The sequence below is a fragment of the Triturus cristatus genome, chromosome 5_2 (assembly GCF_964204655.1).
Source record: "Triturus cristatus chromosome 5_2, aTriCri1.1, whole genome shotgun sequence".
Classification (NCBI taxonomy): Eukaryota; Metazoa; Chordata; class Amphibia; order Caudata; family Salamandridae; genus Triturus; species Triturus cristatus.
In genome coordinates this window covers 70,536,589-70,557,321 of record NC_140588.1, presented here as the reverse complement: position 1 = coordinate 70,557,321, position 20,733 = coordinate 70,536,589, and the positions used below count along the sequence as shown (strand labels likewise).

At 39.3% G+C, this 20,733-nt stretch overlaps 1 protein-coding gene across 1 annotated transcript in view; it reads left to right on the top strand.

The window, feature by feature from the left end:
• The window catches only part of LOC146822677 (uncharacterized), a 915,078-nt gene extending 895,249 nt beyond the window's left edge, over positions 1 to 19,829 (top strand). The window contains exon 5 of the mRNA XM_085606263.1: positions 19,766 to 19,829. Coding sequence (XP_085462389.1) covers positions 19,766 to 19,803 — 38 coding nt within the window. The 3' untranslated portion in view covers positions 19,804 to 19,829. The remainder of the gene's footprint in view (positions 1 to 19,765) is intronic.
• The last annotated feature ends 904 nt before the right edge of the window (positions 19,830 to 20,733 follow it).

Genomic DNA, 20,733 nt, shown 5'->3' with positions numbered 1-20,733 from the left:
ATATTACACAAGTTAGGCATTATGTATTTTTATAGAATTACATGTGTATCTTTGTGCACTTTGTATTAAAACAAAGTTTTCTTACAACAGGCAAAAGCTTATTGAGAACATTAAGAGATTTACTTTTTCTCATTGTCTGTAACAAAGGAAGAGAAAGTTAATTATGTAGCTAATAACACCGGGTTTCAAATAAAACATGATTGGATTTCCTTTCCCAGGAACACTTTCTAGCAGTAGAAATCAGACATTGCAAACAAAAGGTCCTGTTTGCAATCAAACTATTCAGGTGCCTTTAAAGGACCATTGACTAAGCATTAGGTAGTGCTTATGTTTAGTAATTGTTGAAGGTTCTGCAAGAAAGCACACCTAACAGTGGGCCACTAGTGCATCTAGAATGTTTGTTTGCATGACTTTCACATGACTGATAATTAAACAGCGAGCAATGTGCAGGCTCGGAGATGTTTACATGTTGCAACCATGTTGGAAGCCTCTCCTACAATGTTCAAATAACAATGGGGCCTGTTGTGATTTGAATATTCTTGTTCTACTGTAGCTTTCATGAAGAGGTCATTAATTAAACAGTGTGAAATGGAGAATCCCCTTCACAAACTGTCATCATGATATTGTTTCCATGATATGAGGAAAATAAGCCATGGTGAAATATATCTTTATGTTACGTGTTTGGGTGCTATCATTGCACAAAATGCAGTGGTATTGAAACCAATATTTCGTGCAAACCATGAAAAATAGACCGTTCCCTGTAAAATAAGTATTTAATTTTCATACTGAAAGCACCAATATAAATCTGTAGAGCTTTACTATTGTCAGGGTTAATATAATTATGTAAAAAGAACAATTGATGGACAGAATGAAGAACAATGTCATTCATTCACCCCAGTACAGAGATCTGGGCCTAAATCCATCATATCTTTGCTCACCATGCCATTCCAGTTTGGACCCAGCCATATGCAAATCAGTCTTGACCTTGCGCCTAATGGGAACAGTCCAGCCCGAACTGCCAGGCCAGTTCCTCCAAAAGAATGATGTATTACACCCAGATCCTTGTGACTGGGGGTGAATGTTTGCATTGTTCAGCATTCCGTCCATCAATTGTTTCTTTTGCATATGTCGCCCTAAGTGGGAAGGGTATGCCCAGACGTGGGTCCCGTGCTCACTACACCACCTGGATTCAAGCTAGCCTGGCTGATGAAGGGTGATAGCCTGAAACCGGTCCCAGGATGCTTGTTTCCGGTCTTTTACTATAATTATGTGGCATGGTGGAACAAATGATGGTAAATTAAAGGGCAAAACATTAAATTATGCAGAAAATTCTCTGACAGTAATATTTGATATGGGCTAGAAACACATTTTTTGTAAAATTTGCAAATTATGTATATTATTTGGAAAATGATGTGGCAAATGATTTAAATCTGTAGAATTGTATATATCTACTGGTCATTATGTGATCCATTGTTGTATCAACAATTTCTTCATGAAAGGTAAACAAAACATAAATAAGCCAAATCCAATGAGTGCCCATTGTTACTGCACTTTGAATAAAACCTTTTTCAAGATAAATCATCCAAAATAAACAGTAATCTTAAACTTCATAATGGGTAAAGTCTAATATATTCCTATATTGCCACCTCTGGGTTCTGATGACATCCACAAAACACTGTGCTTTCGGCCTTGTGGTTTATAATGTCACTATAACTAAATGGTAACATTAAAACATATCATACAATTTGCAGTTGGTATTCTCCATGTATCTTCACACAAGCAAAGGGGGAGGAGAAAATGACCTTACTTCACCCTCCTCAAGATAAACCTTATCACACACTGAGAAGTAAGGACATATAGATTGCTTCTTTTATGAGAAATTTAAGTGAAGAGGGTAGCAAAGTCCAATGTTTTGAAAAAACTGCCTTCACCCACAAAATTTGTAGCATGCTTCAACATAGGGCTGCTGCAAACACCTTTGCGCAGACCAACGCTAGAGGTGGAGCATTAGGGTGGGGAAGACAATACAATCACAAAGAAAAGGAAAGGATCTAAAGAAAAATAAGAGCTGATAATCAGTTTAAAACTAACTAAGGGATATCCCAATAACTATTTTATTCCTGGTTTCCCCTGTTAGGGCTAAAAGGTATCTCCCTACCAAAGGATGATGATGAAGAATGTGATTTAAGCACCATTCACCCCTCCGTTCTGCACAGAAGGCGACATGTTTATGCTCGATATCGTGTCTCTTCCGGCGTCTGTTAGATCCCTAGTCTTACTCACTTTCTAGTATACTTCAGTCTATATATCTGATTACTACACCTGTTACTTGTAATTATAGGACAGTTCTGTAATCATACTCCATATCTGATCGAGTTTCACTTAGGATACTGCTAGAATTGGCATGGGGAATGAGGGTGACCCCCTGTAGTCATACATTCATCAAGGGTGGTGCGTCTCTAGTGAAATGTCCCTCCCCGTGCCGTGTAGATACCTACCATGCCAATTCTAGCAGTATCCTACGTGAAACTCGATCCAATTTGGAGTGTGATTACAGGACCGTCTTATATTTACAAGTAACAGGTGTAGTAATCAGATATACAGACAGACGTATACTAGAAAGGTAGTAAGACTAGGGATCTAACAGTCCTGAGGAAAGCCGGGAGAGACACGATATCCGGCAGAAACATGTCGACTTCTTTGCCGAACGGAGGGGTGAATGGTGCTTAAATCACTTTCTTCACCACCATTCTTTGGTAGGGAGATACCTTTTAGCCCTAACAGGGGAATCCAGGAATAAAATTGTTTTGGTGATATCCCTTAGTTAGTTTTAAACTGATTATCTGCCTTTATCTTTCTTTAGATCCTTTCCTTTTCTTTGTGTTTGTATTGTCTTCCCCACCCTATTGCTCCACCTCTTGTGTTGGTATGTGCAGAGGTGTTCGCAGCAGCCTTATGATGAAGCATGCCACAAACTTTTGTGGATGTGGGCAGTTTTTTCAAAACATTGGACTTTTCTACCCTTTTCACTTAAATTTCTCATAAAAGAAGAGATCTATATGTCCTTACTTCTCAGTGTGTGATAAGATTTTCCATGTAGACCTCTGAATTTTGTAGTAAAAATGCAAACAGCCATAAATCTAGATGTTACTTCATTAATTATTGATGGCATATGGAATTAATTTTAGTGCCAAAGGTCATTTCTTTACCATATTTGACATCATCAGTGTTGAAATGAATCCCCTTGACAAACATAACATTTATTGAATCACATTAATTTGAGGCCTGATTTAGATCTTGGCGGACAGGTTACTCTGCCACAATGTTAATGGATGTCCTGTCTGCTGAAATATAAATCCCATAAAATCCTATGGGATTCATATTTCAGCAGACGGGATATACGTCACAGTTGTGATGGAGTAATCCATCCGCTGGAATATAAATCACGTCCTAACATCTATTCACAAACTGCTTATTTGCATCATGAAAACACCATCACCACTGATGATATTAAAAGGGCGAGTTTTCAAAAACAACTGAGAATAGCCCAAGTGCCTTTTTATTTCTATAAATAATGAAATAACCAAAATGATAGAAAATGAAACCCTTATTTCTTTCATATTGCTGGCATGCATTAAGTGAATTATTCCCCCTGAGATTATAGGACCAAAGAAACACTGCTGCAAAGAGAAAGACCAGTGGACTTAATGCCTTGACTTGTTTATTGTGGCAAACCACCAAGCACTCTGTGCATTTCTCTACCATCACTCGTCAATGTGGTGCATTTTAACCACACTATGAGGGACTAGTATATTAGGCCTTCCTTAGGAATAGATCTTTGATTCACCTTGTCTGCCGGTTTTCATAGAATTATGTCCCTCTTAGTTCTGCAATCACCTTTGTATGGCTTCATGCCATTTTTGGTAGGGTGGTACCCATGGTTATTTCTAACTCTTGTTAAAAGGGCTTGTCTCACACACTAAATAAACGACTAATGACCTCACTTTTGATCAAATAGATAAGTTCACAAATTACATAAATGAGGTTACTAAGTACATGGCATATAACCTTACCATTAACATTATTAATGGCAAGATTATACCGCTGTGGTGAAAATCCAAAATAATTTCTATCTTTGCATTGAAATTTCATGATGTGGTGTGAAGTTCTCTTATTTATAGTCATAAATAACATGAAGTCATAAGCATTGCATTTGGGCTGTGAGCTATGTTTTTAATGAAAGTTGTGTCAGCTATGGTTTACAGAGCTAACCACAATTGGATAGATTCAGTGGTCTTTGGTTTTATTTTATAATCTTCACTCCATTTTAACTGTACTTTTAGGTGACTGTCAGAGATTTTAAGCATACATTAGGGTATTATGATGAAATCAAAGTAAAGCATCCTATTAGCTGTGTTTTGGAAAGATAAAACTATTTTACACATGTTTGCGTGAATAGAGACACATGATTCTCTAAACCCTCTTGTTCCCATCCAGTGCAGTAATCAATTTGAGTCTCCCTCCATGTAGGCACAGGCAGATCCAGTCCCCCGTAAAACAAAGATCACAACCCCACAACGCTGAATGAAGTTAGCCATCTGTCTGATTTAGGTAATATTATACAGCAGGTTAAATCACTTTGAGCGGAGGTGGGGGTCTTAAGGATTTGGTTACACTTCTTTTAAATTTAGTAAAAGACTTCGAAGGCAGGAGAGATCTGGGTGAGGGAAATGGTCCTATTGACACTTCTGGCCAGTATGTTAGTAAAGAAACAAGGGGTGCTACGTTTTCCACAGTACACACACCAAAAGCTGTAACTATAGGGCAACCAAATAGAGGCCCTCATGGAAGGGGTTCAGGAGGATAAATATTGTGATTAAAATGGCAGGTAAGGGGGGAGGAATTGTTGTGATGGACACTGAATGGTACAATATGGAGATACTTAGACAACATGAATAAATTGAGCATTGCAGAAACCTCGACACAGACCCTACACTAGGACAAAAAAAATCTAAGAAATAACCACAGAAGATAAAAAATTGGGTGGAGATGTCCCAAAGAAAAGGAATTTTTAAATAAAATGTACCCTAAAATCCCTCTGATATATGTCCTATCCAAGATTCACAAATCTTTTGTGAACCCCCAAGCACACAGATAATGGCAGCATGTGGTTCACTTTTGGAACCTTTAGCCCAATACGTTTATCGCTTCATAAAACCTTTTGTGAAAGAAACTTGTGCCTACATTAGAGACACTGTGGCTGTTATTATCAAATTGAAAGGTGCACAGTTCAACCCTGAGAATTAATTATTGGTAACATTTGATGTTGAGTCGTTGTATACGAATATACCTCAGGATGTGGCTATAGCTGGTATAGAAAAACCTCTGGGGAAACATACAATGAAAGACATAGCATCTGTGCCCATTAAATTCCTAGAGCAGCTAGTATGGTATGCTTAAAAAATAACTACTTAAAGTTTAGTGAAAAGATTTATGTCCAGATTAAAGGACTAGCCATGGGCTGCAGATTTGCTCCAACGATTGCTCATCTGTACATGTCCTGCATCGAAGAACAATGGTTATATAGTGATGGGAACCCCTTTAAAAATCATAGAAGAATTAGGTACCACTTTATAGATGACATAATAATGGTATGGACAGGAACTACAGAGGCATCTAGTAGTGAAAAAATAAATATTCTTGATCACTGGATTAAGGGCTCAACTGGAAACATTGAAATAACTCTATACACCAAGAGCACTGACAGAAAACTTTGTTACATTTTTCAAGTGGTCACCCTAGAAGTCTGAAGGAGAACCTCCTCTTTGGTCAATGTCTGAGGATCCAGAGGTATTGCTCTAATCACAATGACAACTTAGAAAATGCTGATATCCTTAGTGCCAAACTAATTGACCATGGTTATCCTAGGAATTTCTTTAAAAATTAAGCCAAAAGTTCATGGTTCACTCCACTTGAATGTCTCCTAGAACCCAAAACCAAAAGCATTGAGATACACCTGATGTGTGTGCTGACTTATGATCCCAAAGCCAATAAGGCTAAAAAGATAATAAAAAAAGATTGGAACAAGCTGGCACGCTTTGATCTTCAGAAATCCCTATTCTCATTTAAGAAAGGGTGAAATTTTAAATAGCATCTTGTAAGAGTTTCCTGTGAAACACATTCTAGGACTGAAAAGATTGTGTGCGGTTTAGGATTACCCCCTATAGTAGGGAATTATAAATGCTCCAAATGTGCGGCCTGTAATTTAACAAAAACTCAAAATAATGCATGATTAATGGTTTGACATGGACACAAAAAAGATTTTCTAGTTGCAATACACCCAACTTTATGTACTGTATCATGTGTCCATGTAAAAAGACCTACATTGGCCAGACCAGTCAACCAGTAAAGCTCAGGATCTTACAGCATAGATCTAGAGTCAAGTGTAAAAGAGCAAGGGCACCCTTAGTAGCTCATTATATTGAGACAAATCAACTGAGAATGATATATACGGAGTCAATTTAATTGTTTTAAAGCATACTGATACACATGCAGTAAATATGAGCAGTGTTATACTTGAGAAAGAAGATTAACTTATCGAGACTGGTAGAAATGGATTAAATGAAATCAATAAAACATGGTCATTACTGAAATATCAACATTAAATAGGTGAATATATCTTGGGTTGAAAGGCAAAATGTGCTTTAATAATGTGTCAATACTATGATGTACCCCTGATATGCTGTATTCAATGTATTTTGTATTTAGAATGTACTTAGGTGAATGGGTCTATTTGTCATGATCTCCATTCAAAGATGGCCTCACTAGTTGGATTAGCCTCATCCCCTTTAAATCGATAGTAGTTGAGGTTGCTGGCCTTGCGCCGGTGGAAGCACTCGCAGCCCCAAATCAAACACACCTCACTCTGAGGACCGGGTGAAGTAGAATAGGTGCAGGAGGACTTCAAGGTTAATCCAAGGTAATCTTGAATCTATCACAAGTGATATTGGTCTGGATAAGTGCACGTCTGGGGTGGCAGACAATGAACTTTGTGTTCTGATTGATAAGCACTCTGTGAACATATTAAAATAAAGGATAAGACCACACCAAAGTTCAAAATGTTTTGGGGAAACTAACGTTTGGGACGCCGGCTTGAAAAACATTCCTTCCCCAACTTTCTTTTCTTCCACAAGGTGTGTTTCAGCCCCTGAATGAGAACAGATCTCATGGCACTTGCCGGAATGGAAGACAATGACTGACTGGGTAAAAGGGGGGGTAATGGTACAGCAGCAGATGCAGGCGGGTAGCTCACACGCATGAATTTAACACCCTGAAGCTACACGATCACCCTCCTCCCCTTGAACAAGTCAGGGACCCTAGTCAAACACAAAAGGCTTTTACTCCCTTCCTACAGGTCTTCCTAAAGTCCCTCCTCTCAAGGTCCAATATTTGTGGTCACCCAAGCCACCGATAGCACCCAAAACTATTTTAGCTGACAATTAGATGGTTTGGCTCTTTTCCCTTCCTGTAATGGTGACACTAATTTGCATTTCTTAAACTGTAACACTACAGGCTTGGCCTCCAAGCTACTTGTCGAGGACTGGTGTACCTTAGTTAACATATTTGACACTGTTTATACATGATTATATATGTAACCATGGATTTACTTAGATAGCCTTCCTGCAACTGCCTCTCCCTCTGGCCGTGCCAAGGGGGTCTGTCCGCTGGGTTCAAAATAGGTATTGGGTGTAAAATTGTTCCACTCCCAAAGGAAATAGATAGCATGCAGGCCTTCGATTCGAGCTGGGGAACTAATTTTGAGATTACTATGGTTAATTTCTATAGTGAGTTTTCCAACAGAGATAACTAAACTCTGCAAGAGCAGCTTACCCATATTGAAAGACTAACCTATAAGAGAGCATATTTAAGGGTAACTTTAATTTAATTCTTACTGGCGATTTTAACGCCAAAGTGGGGATTATTCCCTCCCTCTTCGCTACTACCTTTGCACCATCCCTAGATGAAGACATACTAGAGGGGACATGGATCATAGAGGGCGTTTATTGTACACCTTCTTCCAACTCACAATCTTGAAAGTGCTGTCCAATCTTTGATTAGCTCCCTCACTCTGACTTATACAGGGAGGGACTATGGTTCGGTAATCGACTATGTGTTTGTCTGCCGGGAATGCTCCCCCTTATCCAGGGGGAACAGTCATGCCCATGATCTATAGTGACCACAAGAAAAAAGTGCATCCCCAGGGGGTAGTGTCCCTTAAATGCACAACTGGATGACGAATATCAGCATTTATCAGTTTATTCCATTTCATGATGACAACTTGTACATGAACTTCATTGAACAAATCATTTATTTTCAGAAATTTAGTTTATTGAATAATCTTGTCATTCAAGAAAAAACCTTTTGTCTCATGTAGATGGCATATTGACACTAGCGATGATGAAGTACCTCACATTTTATATCATCCCAATGCATTTCGAGCTGATGTTACCCTTCATCAGGGGATAAGAAACTAGAGTAAAAGATAAAGTAAATTAAGGAAATGGCTGAAATGGTAACATATCTCTATCACCAAGATCTTGGTGCTAGAAGGTGCTTGTTAACAAGTCATAATGGTGTTACATGCAGATTCACAAAGTCGACAGAGAGTCATTTCAGGAAAATTGACGGCCCTTGTGAAAACACGTGAAAAGCAGCTTGTGGTAAAAAATGTGGAGCGAATCAGAAATAAGATCATGCTGTTACCCGAAAAACAAAAAACAAACATTAATGTCGTTAAGTCCCAAATCCAAACAAAAAATGGCGCCAATTAAACATGCTGTCAATTCCTACAGTAACGCATTCCAATGAAGCAAATAAATGTTTACTTGTGACAGTTCTGGTAAGCAAAATATTAAACATGCTTCAAAAGAGTTGCACGGAGAATGCATGCCAGCTCATGACCATGATGAAAAATGCTAAAATTACTCACGACTTACCCGAAGACGTATGTTCTACATTCGCGTCCTGCACGGTCTCTAATAAACAAGGCTGGTTGCAGACAGGAAGTAAAAAAGGTGTGCTGGAACATTGAAGACGGACACATTCTTTAATGTTAAAAAGAGGAACAGCCCTATTCAAAAGTAACTAGAAAGGGAAGAACTTGCGTAAACATTGAAAACGGACACATTCTTCAACTTTAAAAAGAAGAACCGCCATATTGAAGCGAGCAATAGTGATGAATATCGATAAACAAATCAAGTGAAAAGGAAAAGGAAAGAAAAACAGAATAAAGGGGAAATAGGTGAATAGAAAAATGTCAATGAATAATACACCTATGAAAGAATGATGAAAAGGAAGAAGAATTAAAGAACAATTAAAACAGAGGGTTCAATGTTGACTAAAATCAAAGTGCAAGCAATATACAATTAAAAAAAGCAACTGTATTCAATGCAAACATTTAATCCATGTGGCATCAATGAGTCAATATTTGAAACCAACAAATTCCCGCTGCAAAAGGTACTCGTGATTGTCTCTCCCATCTTTGAAGTCAACTGTTTCAAGAATCATTTAATGTAGTTACAATTGACAAACATTGTGATTGAACAACTCAAAATGAGTAGTGTTAGAAATGGGGATCTCTAGTTAGCAGAGGTAGGTACCTTTGTCCAAATAGGGACACTTGCTTCTAGTCAGGGTAAGGGGGATACACTTCTAAAATAACCCTTGGTAGCTTGGCACAAGCAGACAGGCTTAACTCAGAGGCGGCGTGTAAAGCATTTTTGAACACATACAGTAATACAATGAAAACACTACAAATGGACACCACACCAGTTTACAAAATTAAGTAATCTTTATCTAAACCAAAACAAGACCAAACGACAAAAATCCACAATACAGTACTAAAAATATTACTTTCAGATGGTAGAAATAGTTGGGTTCAAAGCAAATTGCAGATGCAACACTTTTCTCACAAAGTACCTGGGATGCGTCACGCAAACAAACAAAATGGACCGTGGGGAAGGTGATGTGTTGGTTCCTTACACTCAGCGAAGGTGATGCATCTGTTCCTTGCTCCAGGGGAGGAGATGCGTTGGTTCCTTACTGCTGCACGGGAGAGGTAATGCGACGGTTCCTTACCGAAGAGGAGGTGATGCGTCGGTTTCTTACTGCGTGGGGAGGTTCGTTGGTATATTACTACATCCCCCAACGGTGCAACAAACTTGGTGCTGCGATGCAACGATCCAGAATTGATGCATAAACTCTTGCAGCCGCACAGCAGGCCTTGTGTTGAAATTGGTGTGGTGATCTCGGACTTTGGAGATCAGTGCACTCGATGCGGTGTGTGGCGATTTCTTGAGCCGCAGCAGGCGCTGCAAGGATTTCTTCGGCGATGCATCAGAAACAGGTGCGGATGCCTCTCGCTTCTCAAAGTTGCGTTACTTTTCAAGCTCCCAGCGGAAAACAGTCTCTAGAGGTCCAAACAACAGCAGGCACCTCTTTGCAGGTCAGAACTCCCAGCAAGGAAGTTGAGGGGAGCTGGTGGTGAAGTCTTTGGGTCCCTGAGACTTCAGAATAGGAGGCAAGCTCAATTTCAAGCCCTTGGAGATCTTCTTTCAAGCAGGGAGACACAGCAAACAGCAAAGTCCTTTTCTCCTTTACTTGGTAGCAAGTAGCCACTGCACGCCAAACCCAGACAGCAAACAGCATAGGGGCAGTATTCCTCCTCGGCTTCTCTGGCTCTTCTCCTTGGCAAAGGTTCCTCTTGATTCCCAGAAATGATCTAAAGTTATGGGGTCTGGGCTCCAATATTTATATCACAAAATCCTTTGTTCCTGTGCTCAGTCAAAACTGGTTCTGTCCTCTCTGGTGCAGCTTCCTGGTAGGAGGTGGAGATGGCATTGTGGAAAGCAGACCAGGCCCATTCGGGTGAAAGGAAATCTCCTCCCCCAACTCTAAATGCAACCCAGGTCTATTCAGCCCAGCCCTGACTCATCAGGTTCTCTGGAGCCACTGCTCCTACCCAGCCCCTGTCATCCAAAAACAAGACATGCAATACACAAACCTAGCAGAGGCACACTGGATGGCTAAGCAGGAAAATACCTACTTTCTAAAAGTGGTATTTTCAAACAGAGAATGCAAAATCCACCCTCACTAAAAGATGCATTTTAACATTCTGAGTTCAGGCATACTAAACTTGATTTTCCCACCTTGTTCCCCAGGGGTAGTTATGCTTATAGGATGTTATAAGCAAACTCCCCATTCTGTTCTATGGGACCAGGTAGCCTTGCTATAGTGAAGACCGAAATTGGCAGTATTTCACTATCAGGACATGCCACACACATCAGGTCATGTCCTACCTCTCACATACACTGCACCCTTCCCACAGGGATACCTTGGGCCTACCTTAGGGGTGACTAACATGTAAGAAAAGAGAATGTTAGGGCCTGGCAAGTGTGGGCCCTTGCCAAGTTGACATGGCAGTACTAGACTGCACACAGGCTCTGCAATGGCAGGCCAGAGTTACATTTACAAGCAGCTTATGTGGGTGGCACAATCAGTGCTGCAAGCCCACCAGCAGCATTTGATTTACAGGCCCTGGGCACACACGGTGCACTGTAATAGGGTCTGACTAGTAAATCAAATAGCCAATCATGGAAACACCAATCCATCACAATAATTTACAAGGGTAGCTCTTGCACTTTGGTACTGAACAGCAGTGGCAAAGTGCCCAAAGCATCTATACCAGCAAAACAGAGTCCAACACACAGCAAAAACACGGGAGGCAAAGGCTAAAAATGCAGGGGAGACCCACGCCAATGGTGCCAGGTCTAACAAGTATCAATGATGGGTTTGGCATTATGTGTTGTGATGTTACTTTTGTGTTCATTCAATAAAACTTTGATTTTGTGCTCCGTTTTGCCAATGTAAGCCAAGCCACATGGGAATTTCAACAAGTATACCACGTTGTTCTTGTCAGAACTGGCTGTGGTGTATATCTTATTTTGATACCTTTAAATGGATGATTGATGCAGTTTCCTTTTATGATGTTGTAGGAATTATTGCACTTCAAGCAAGTAACGGTTCTTTTATAGACCCTCACATCACTGACATTGCTGATGTCATAGTTGAAGTCAATGCAGTCATTAACGTTGTTCAATGCTTCTGTGGCAAAATGTATTCTTTTTTTGTACATCTACACAAAAGAAAAATGGCATTGATGTATCAAAAAAAGTAGTAAGCCTGCTTTTTCAAAGATCATTGGACAAAATGTGATCATTCTCAAATTTGTGCATGAAAAGGTTCGCGTAGCAAGGAGCTGCGCAGTTGCCCATAGAAGTTCCGGTTCTTTGTAAGAAAAATTCTTGATTCCAATAAACGTAACTGTGATAAAGGATGAAGTGCAAAACTTCCAATAAGAACACCTTAAGGCCCTCATCTTTGCTGGTATTGATAAGAAAGTGTTTCACTGATTCAATGCCCAAGTCATGGGAGAGTGAATAATATAGCTATTTGACATCGATCGTACACATGAGAATATCCTGGTTTGGATCAATTTCCAATGCTTGAATTTTCAACAAGGAATCTGTGGTATCTCTGATGTAAGTAATCATAGTTTTCACCAGGGGTTGTAGGTGCGGGTCCAGATATTATCCTACAGGTTCATGGACACAATCCAGAGTAGACACAATCGGTCTAAAAGGTGGTGTAATCAAGTCTTTGTGGATTTCGGGTAACAAATAAATATTGGGACTTCTGGGGAGTTCTTGAAGCAAGTATTGTTTATCCCCTTCCATGATGGTTCTCTTGATTACTGCAGAATCCACAATGTCTTTTAATACTTTCATGAATATTCCGGTGGGACTGTGATTAATATTTAAATAGGTAGATGCATTAAATACATGTTCTCTGACCTTTTGGTTGTAGTAAGCATAGTTCGTTACTAGAAAAACTCTGCCTTTGTCCGCTTTTCAAAACAATAAGTCAGAATTCACGGCTAATTGTTGAATGATTGCCTTCTCCTTGTTTGTCAAATTGGTGTGGTGTTTTATTTTGGACTAGAATAGGCTTTGTATGTCTTTTTTGACAATGGTTTCAAAGGAATCCAATATTTTATGGCTAACTGAAACTATGTATGAGCTTATGATTTATTATTTCTCACAAATCTTTTTATTTTTCATAACCAAGCAATTATACATATTCTGTTATTGGGTTTTTAGAATGTACAGATTAAGTACAGAATTTGTGGATGAGCTTTTCGATTTTAAGCCTTTTATTGTGCCTTCTTCTCTCGGTGGTTGATCGTCAACCATATTCTCAAAAAAGTGTCTTTAACGAAGAGTCTGCATCAATTTGAAAAAACTAACCTCAAGTTCCAAAGTGTTAGAATGGTACATGGAGACAAAAGATGTGCTTTTTTGAAGTGTAGTAATTTCAATTTGACTCAGTGGGTAAAAGGATGACTACATTTTTTCAACATTCATGATTTGTGACTCCTGGTCACCATCTTGATTGTGGGCGGGCCTACCTCTAAAAAAGAAGCCCCAGATGTTGACTACATTTCCTGTGTTACCTGTCGGTTCACTGTTCACATGGTTGTATCCTTCTGTTGTATAAACTAGAGTTGCTGTCAGCTGATGAAGTTTCAGTTACCGAAGTTCTGTTCGTTGGTTTGTTCTGCCGCCATTTCGCATAAATTTCTGCCTAATTGTACACTTTCCCTACTTTATAGTCGATTTTTTCGCGTTTAAACTTTCTAAGTTTCCGTTCATTGATTACATGAGTGTGTTGGGCCAATTGGCTGTTAATGTCTGCTAGAATTTTAGACCAGTCCTTAGTATTCATTTTAGATGAAAGTTTACTCTTGAGTTGGTTTCTTTCACAGGTAAGTTCCTCTAGCAACTTAGAAAGTTCCTCAACTATCAAAAGGATTACATTCAATGAACATTTATTTAAGATTTCATACCATTTGTCTATGAATTAGAGTTGTTTTTACATAGAGATGATGTCAAAGGAATTCTAATTCCCCTAGGTATACATTGTACACAATGGTATTTATCAAGGGGTTTGCACGTGAACGTTGACCACAACCCATTAGCCCTTACTATTAAACTACCTGTTTAAGGCCAATGGCCTGTGAAGGGATGTCGGCAGGTTTTAACAACTAAAGATGATGGGTGCAGGCTAATTTGGTACTCTGCGGATATGAAGCTTGTAATGGGGCAAGTTACCACTGGGTGCATGGCTTTGTTTAGCTGTTCCTTAAAGACTTCTGAATCAAACGTTGTGCTAAGTAGCTTCTCTGAAATAACTTGCTGCATTATGTATATGATGACCAAGTCCGCCAGCCTTTGATTAGCTAAGAGAAATTCATAGTTCGACAGAGCTTTTAGGTAGCCAATGATAATTTACACGGCATTAAAAAGAATCCTAGGGATGAGGCTTTAATTAGTACACACAGGAAAGCCTATCCCCAGTATTTAAAGAAAAAAAGGAGGAGAACAAAGAAAAGAAGTGGAAAGCCTTTGTAACTGCCTGTCAAGTCAAACATCCAATGGGCTCTGGAAGGCTGTATGTGCTGGCCATGCCACTGGGGCTTCCCATGACAAAGTAAGCCCTCATATCAGTCTTGATAGCAGGACAGATCACTTTAGAGGAATATACCAATCTAGTACCTCTATTTCAATAGGAACATTGCAAGGTCACTCTCTACCTTTGAATTCAGGCTTTTCAGTTGAGGAGGTCTCTGAAGCCATCCATAACAGCCCCTCAAAGAAAGTCACTGGGATCCTCTAGGACCTTCTTATGGAAAACCCAGGATTTTGGTCCCCCGTGATTTCTAATGTCATTTACTCTGAATGCAAGGCTGGGGTCCCGCCATCCTGTTGTAAGTTCATAGTTGTGCCAGTCTTCAAAAAGGGGAATGCCCATGACCTAAGAATTATCGGCCAATTTCGCTCCTTGACTCTGTTACCAAAATAGCGGGGAGAGAGATATTAGACTGCCTATCCTTTTACCAGCTCAATATGACTTCACGGAAGCCCTGGACACTGCTGAACAGTGCTTAAACTTACATCTCCCAGTGACCAAGTATACATTTACAAAATGGACCCCCCTACAGTTAGCATTTGTTAGAAATGGGGGTCTCTTGTTGGCAGAGAGGGGTACCTTTGCCCAAATAGGGACCCTTGCTTCTAGTCAGGGTAAGGGGAATACACACTCTAGGTAACCCCTGCTCTACCCCTTGGTAGCTTGGCACGAGTAGACAGGCTTATCCCAAAGGCAATGTGTAAAGTATTTATACCAACACTCACAGTAACACAGTCATAACATCACAAATGGACACCACACCGGTTTAGAAACAAAAAGTATCTTTATCTAAACTTAACAAGACCAAAACGACAAACATCCAACCTACAAGTATTAAGAAAAATGACTTTCAAAAGTGTTTAGCAACTGAGCCCATAGAAAACTATGGATGCAGGATTTCTTGCAAAGTACCTGTTGTTGCGACAAAATTCACCATGCCAAAAAGCTGCAGTGATGGGACGTGTCGAAAAACAAGGAGATGCGTCAATTCCTGAGGCCTTTGTGGATGCGATGCGACAGTTCCGCTGGACACAGGGAAGCGGTGCATCGGGTCCCGTCTGTAGGGGGAAGCAATGCATCGATTCTGAGATGACTCGGATCCGCAAGTGATGCGTCGAGGAAAACTTGCCGCACAGGGACGATGCGCGGATATCTGGGATGCGTCGATGAACGATGTGGTGGTGTCGAGCGGCGCTGTGTTGATTTCTTCAGCTGCGATCCCTCGATGCGTCATTTCTTGCAGTGGCAACCGGCGCTGCATTGGTTTCAGCAGCGTCGCAGCAGTGTGGGGAGATTCTTCTCTCATCACGGCGTTGCATCAGAAAAACTGTCAAAAGAAGATCAATGCATCAATGTTCTTGTTGTTGTTGCATTGGTTTCTAGCTCCCAGTAGCAGAAACAACCTCCAGGGGCCCCACACAGCCACAGACACTCCTGGCTGTCAGAACTCCCAGCAAGGAAGTTCAGGAGAGCTGGGGGTGATTTATTTGTGTTCCTGAGACTTCAAAACAGGAGGCAAGGTCTACTCAGGCCTTTGAAGACTTTCCTGAAGCAGGGGACACAGCACACAGCTAAGTCCTTCCCCTTTCCTTGGCAGAAACAGCAACTGCAGGCCAACCCCAGACACACAGCAAGGGAAGTACTTCTCCTCAGTTTCTCCAGCTCTTCTCCTCAGCAAAGGTTCCTCTTGATTCCAGAAGTAGTCTAAAGTTCAGAGGTTTCATGTCTAATAGGTATACCCCAAAATGTCTTTGATCTCTTTGTGCAGAGAAGGCCTGTGTTCAGTCAAAACCAGTTATGTCCTCTCTGGTGCAGCTTCCTGGCAGGTGGTGGAGACAGCATTGTGGAAAGCAGACCAGGCCCATTCAGGTGAAAGGACATCTCCTCTCCATACTCTAAATGCAACCCAGGTCTATTCAGCCCAGCCCTGACTCATTAGGCTCTCCGGAGCCACAGCTCCTCCCCAGCTCCTGACACTCCACACCCAGACAGTCAATCCACATCCTAGCAGAGGCACACTGGATGGCTAAACAAGAAAATACCTACTTTCTAAAAGTGGTATTTTCAAACACAGAATATAAAAATCACCCTCACTAAAAGATGCATTTTAACATTCTGAGTTCAGGCATACTAAACTTGATTTCCCTACCTTGTTCCCAGGGGAATTTATGTTTATAAGATGTTATAAACAAACTCCCCATTCTGTCCTATGGGAACAGATAGCCTTGATATAGTGAAAAACGAAACTGGCAGTATTTCACTATAAGGACATGCCACACACACCAGGGCATATCCTACCATTCACATACACTTCACCCTGCCCACAGGGGTACCTTGGGCCTACCTTAGCGTTGACTGACATGTAAGAAAATGAAAGGTTAGGGCCTGGCAAGTAGGTGCACTTCCTGAGTCGACATGGCAGTTAACATCTGCGCACAGACACTGCAGTGGCAGATCTAAGTTACCTTTTCAGAGCTACCCATGTGAGTAGCACAATCAGTGCTGCAGGCCCATTAGTAGCATTTGATTTACCAGCCCCGGCACACTCAGTGCACTTTACTAGGGACTGACCAGTAAATCAAATATGCCAATCAGGGAGAACCAATCATAATACCAATTTACACAGAGAGCATATGCACTTTAGCACTGATCAGCATTGGAAAAGTGCCCAGAGTCCTAAAACCAACAACAGATCAGGAAAAAATAGGAGGAAGAAGCAAAACGTTTGGGGATAACCCTGCAAAAAAAGGCCAAGTCCAACAGCATTCATGGACCTTATAAGTTAACCTAACAAGCCATTCAGGTATGTGGGAGAACAAGGTTGTTTCACGCTCATATTGTGTTTCAAGAGGGAGATGTCAATGGAAATACGAGGGTTTTTACATCTGGGTGGTTACCTGTAAGTTGTTGGGTAGGGAAGTAGTGCAGAGAGAGGCTGGGTCAGGCAATTTTACAGTTGGAATGTAATTATGTTAGAGGGAAAATGCTGCATTGGGTTTATACTTAAGATCACACTCTATATGTGCAAACAGTGTAAAATAGTATTCATAAAATAATCACGATTTTAATACTTATGTTCTTTCACTCGCAGTTAACCCCTGTGGAAGGGCATATTATGGCCCGAAATGCATTGGGTAATAGAAGCTTTGAGGTTGGGATGTACGTCACATTTTCCGCGTGCTCAGAAAAAGGCCCGGATAGGCATATCTGAAGCATGAGAAGCTGTTTAAATATTACTGCATCTTACGTGTGATTAAACATGGAGAATAAAATATACACATGAAATTCATTTGAAGTATTTTGGAGCTTTTTCTTCAAAATTGGATTTTCAGTCAAGTGACAGTAAAATGGTGAAGCAGGCTGTGCACCGGACTGGAGTGACTAACTCGCTCCTTCCCCTCATTTTATAATGTCACTTAACCATTGTTCTTTTCACTTAATTTCTAGGGCTTTTCAAACATAAGCTAAAATCTTCTTACCTTACTAAACTATAAGGTAACTTTGCAGTGAATTTATGAGGTTTCTTAAACATAAAGTAGGATCTTATTACCATACGCAACTATAACATCACTTTAAGCTTTGGCTTTTTGAACAAATCTGTACAGAGCGGAATTGTATTTATCATCTGCTGCAAAGCTGGTCCCTGCCTATTGTATGAAAAACATCATGATTTATCTCATTACTGTTTAATCAGGGATTGATTTAACAGCATTATTACTCTGGTTTTGTTTAATTGGCGCTTAACTATACATGACAAATAACTTGACGTTTTATGTTTCTGGATAGCTAATTAAGCGAAGATTATGTTTGCATACAAATTGAGCATATTCTATTCCAATTGAATACACGGTTGATTCTTAAACCTGATGTCACCTTTCATTGGGTTGGCAAATGAATACCTCTGTAGTTTAACAAACCAAAACAATGAATATTTTGTTCTCGAATAATAGCATCCAGGCAGTATTTATTCATTTCATGTAGAGTATTTTGCATGGGTTATTTGTGTCTGAATTGATTTTTGTGACTTTTCACAAGATGTGTCTTTCTATTTTGTGAAATAGACAATTCAATAGGATTGAGGGAAAGATGTTCAACAAGGCATAATAGAGGCCTTGAATTGAATGTGAACACAATGAGAAACTTGATAAGACATTTTAAGATTTCTCCACCATTTTAAAAGCAAAAAATTGACCTAAAATACATGAATCACTTTTCTTTTCCTGTGCTTTATGCTTTTGGAATAAAATAGTCTCTCCTCCTTGTATATTACTGAAAGTGCTCAACCCTTCCCTTCCATGCATAGAAGTCAGTTTAGCTATTAAAACACTTTTTGATTGGATTTCGCTATGTCGCTGATGTAATAGAATTGCAGAACGACTAAGCCCCAGTGAAATTTCCACCCCGCCAGGGCAAACTAGTGTAATTTCAGGAATGTTGTGTATGTCTTCTTACGCAAAAATCTCAAAATTCCGTCATTACTCAACATGGTATTACTTGAACTCATGTCCAAAATTGATACAAGGGTGCATTTTGAACTAACATATAGTGCTAGATGCCCTTTTTTCTTGCATTTCATGTACATTTGCGGAATTTTACCTAACTATGCTAAAGTAAATTATGGTATTTTATACACCCATAATAAGGACAGAATTTCATTTGTCATTAGCCTTTTAGGCTGGTAATGACTGCCTGGACAGAAATATATCATACAGTGGATTAATGTTCTTATGGGGGCTTATTCCCCATTTCTTTACTGCGCAAGCCCAATGGCCCAGTCACCACATTTCTTTCCTTACTGAGGTTTGCATAAAATCCAATTAAGATTGTAAATTCCGAAATCTGATTTAATTAATTTAATTAATGGAATTTTAAGATTATAAATTACATTTACACTGATGGAGCATTTGCCTTTATGGTAGATTTTCTTCATCTATAGTATTGTGTTTCAAGACCGGAAAGAAAGCTAAGAGGAGACAAGGAAAATGCAGTTAACACTCACCGACATTTAGACTTGTAGACATACATAAACATTTTGCATTTGTTTCTCACCGTCTAAATGTAAAATACAAATATCCCTGTGAATGGCAGGATTTAATACTGCTCCAAGCTGGAAAAGGGTGACAATGGCTGTGGCTGTGGTGCACAGACATAATATCGAGTTTTTTATTTCGACCTACAGAAATATCGAGTTGCAAATATCGAAGGGAGATAATATAGACATCAAGAATATCGGCGACCTGAAGGTAAGAAATATCATTTTTGTTAATATCGAAGTCAGTAATATCGTTTGCAAAAATATTGTTGTTAATAATATCGATGTTTATATTAGTGTTATGTATTTTAGTATGTATTTTATAAGTATGTGTTCTATATTTTTTGCTAAGTATTATTATTTTTATTAAATATATGTATTAAATGATTAGAAGTTAGTAATTCTTTTTAAAGTAAATTTTGCGTTTTAGTACAGTAGCGGGTTGTGGGTTTATAGGGAAATAGGGTTGGAAGTAATTTAATTATAGTAAATTAAATAATTATTTTTAGAAATTATTAAATATTTTTAATTAAATTTGGCATTTTAGTTCCGTAGCGTATTGTGGGTTTATAGGGGAATAGGGTGGGAAATAATTTAATTATAATAAAGTAAATAACAATTTTTAGTTATTGGTATTGATAATTTATTGTTAATTAATTATTAATTGGTAATTCATTTTTATTAATTGATTAATTGATAATTATATTGTGTTAATTTGTTTTTGGAGCGGGTTGTGGGTTTATAGGGGAATAGCGTGGGAAGTAATGTAATTTTAGTAAAGTAATTATTAATTTTAATTTATTGATATTCATAATTAATTTAGTGTTAATTAATTAATAATTGGTTATTTAATTTTTAAAAAAGAATTCTTGATAAGCATGTTCATTTTAACCCTCTGCTATCTAACACTTCCCTACAGTTACACTTTCTGGAGTGGGAATAGTAATTTTTACCCCTACACTATCCAACACTTTCCCTACTGTTGCACTCTCTGGAGTTGGAATAGTAATTTTTACCCCTATACTATCCAACACTTTTCCTACTGTTGCACTCTCTGGAGGGGGAATAGTAATTTTAACCCCTTCGCTATCCAACACTTTCCCTTCTGTTGCACT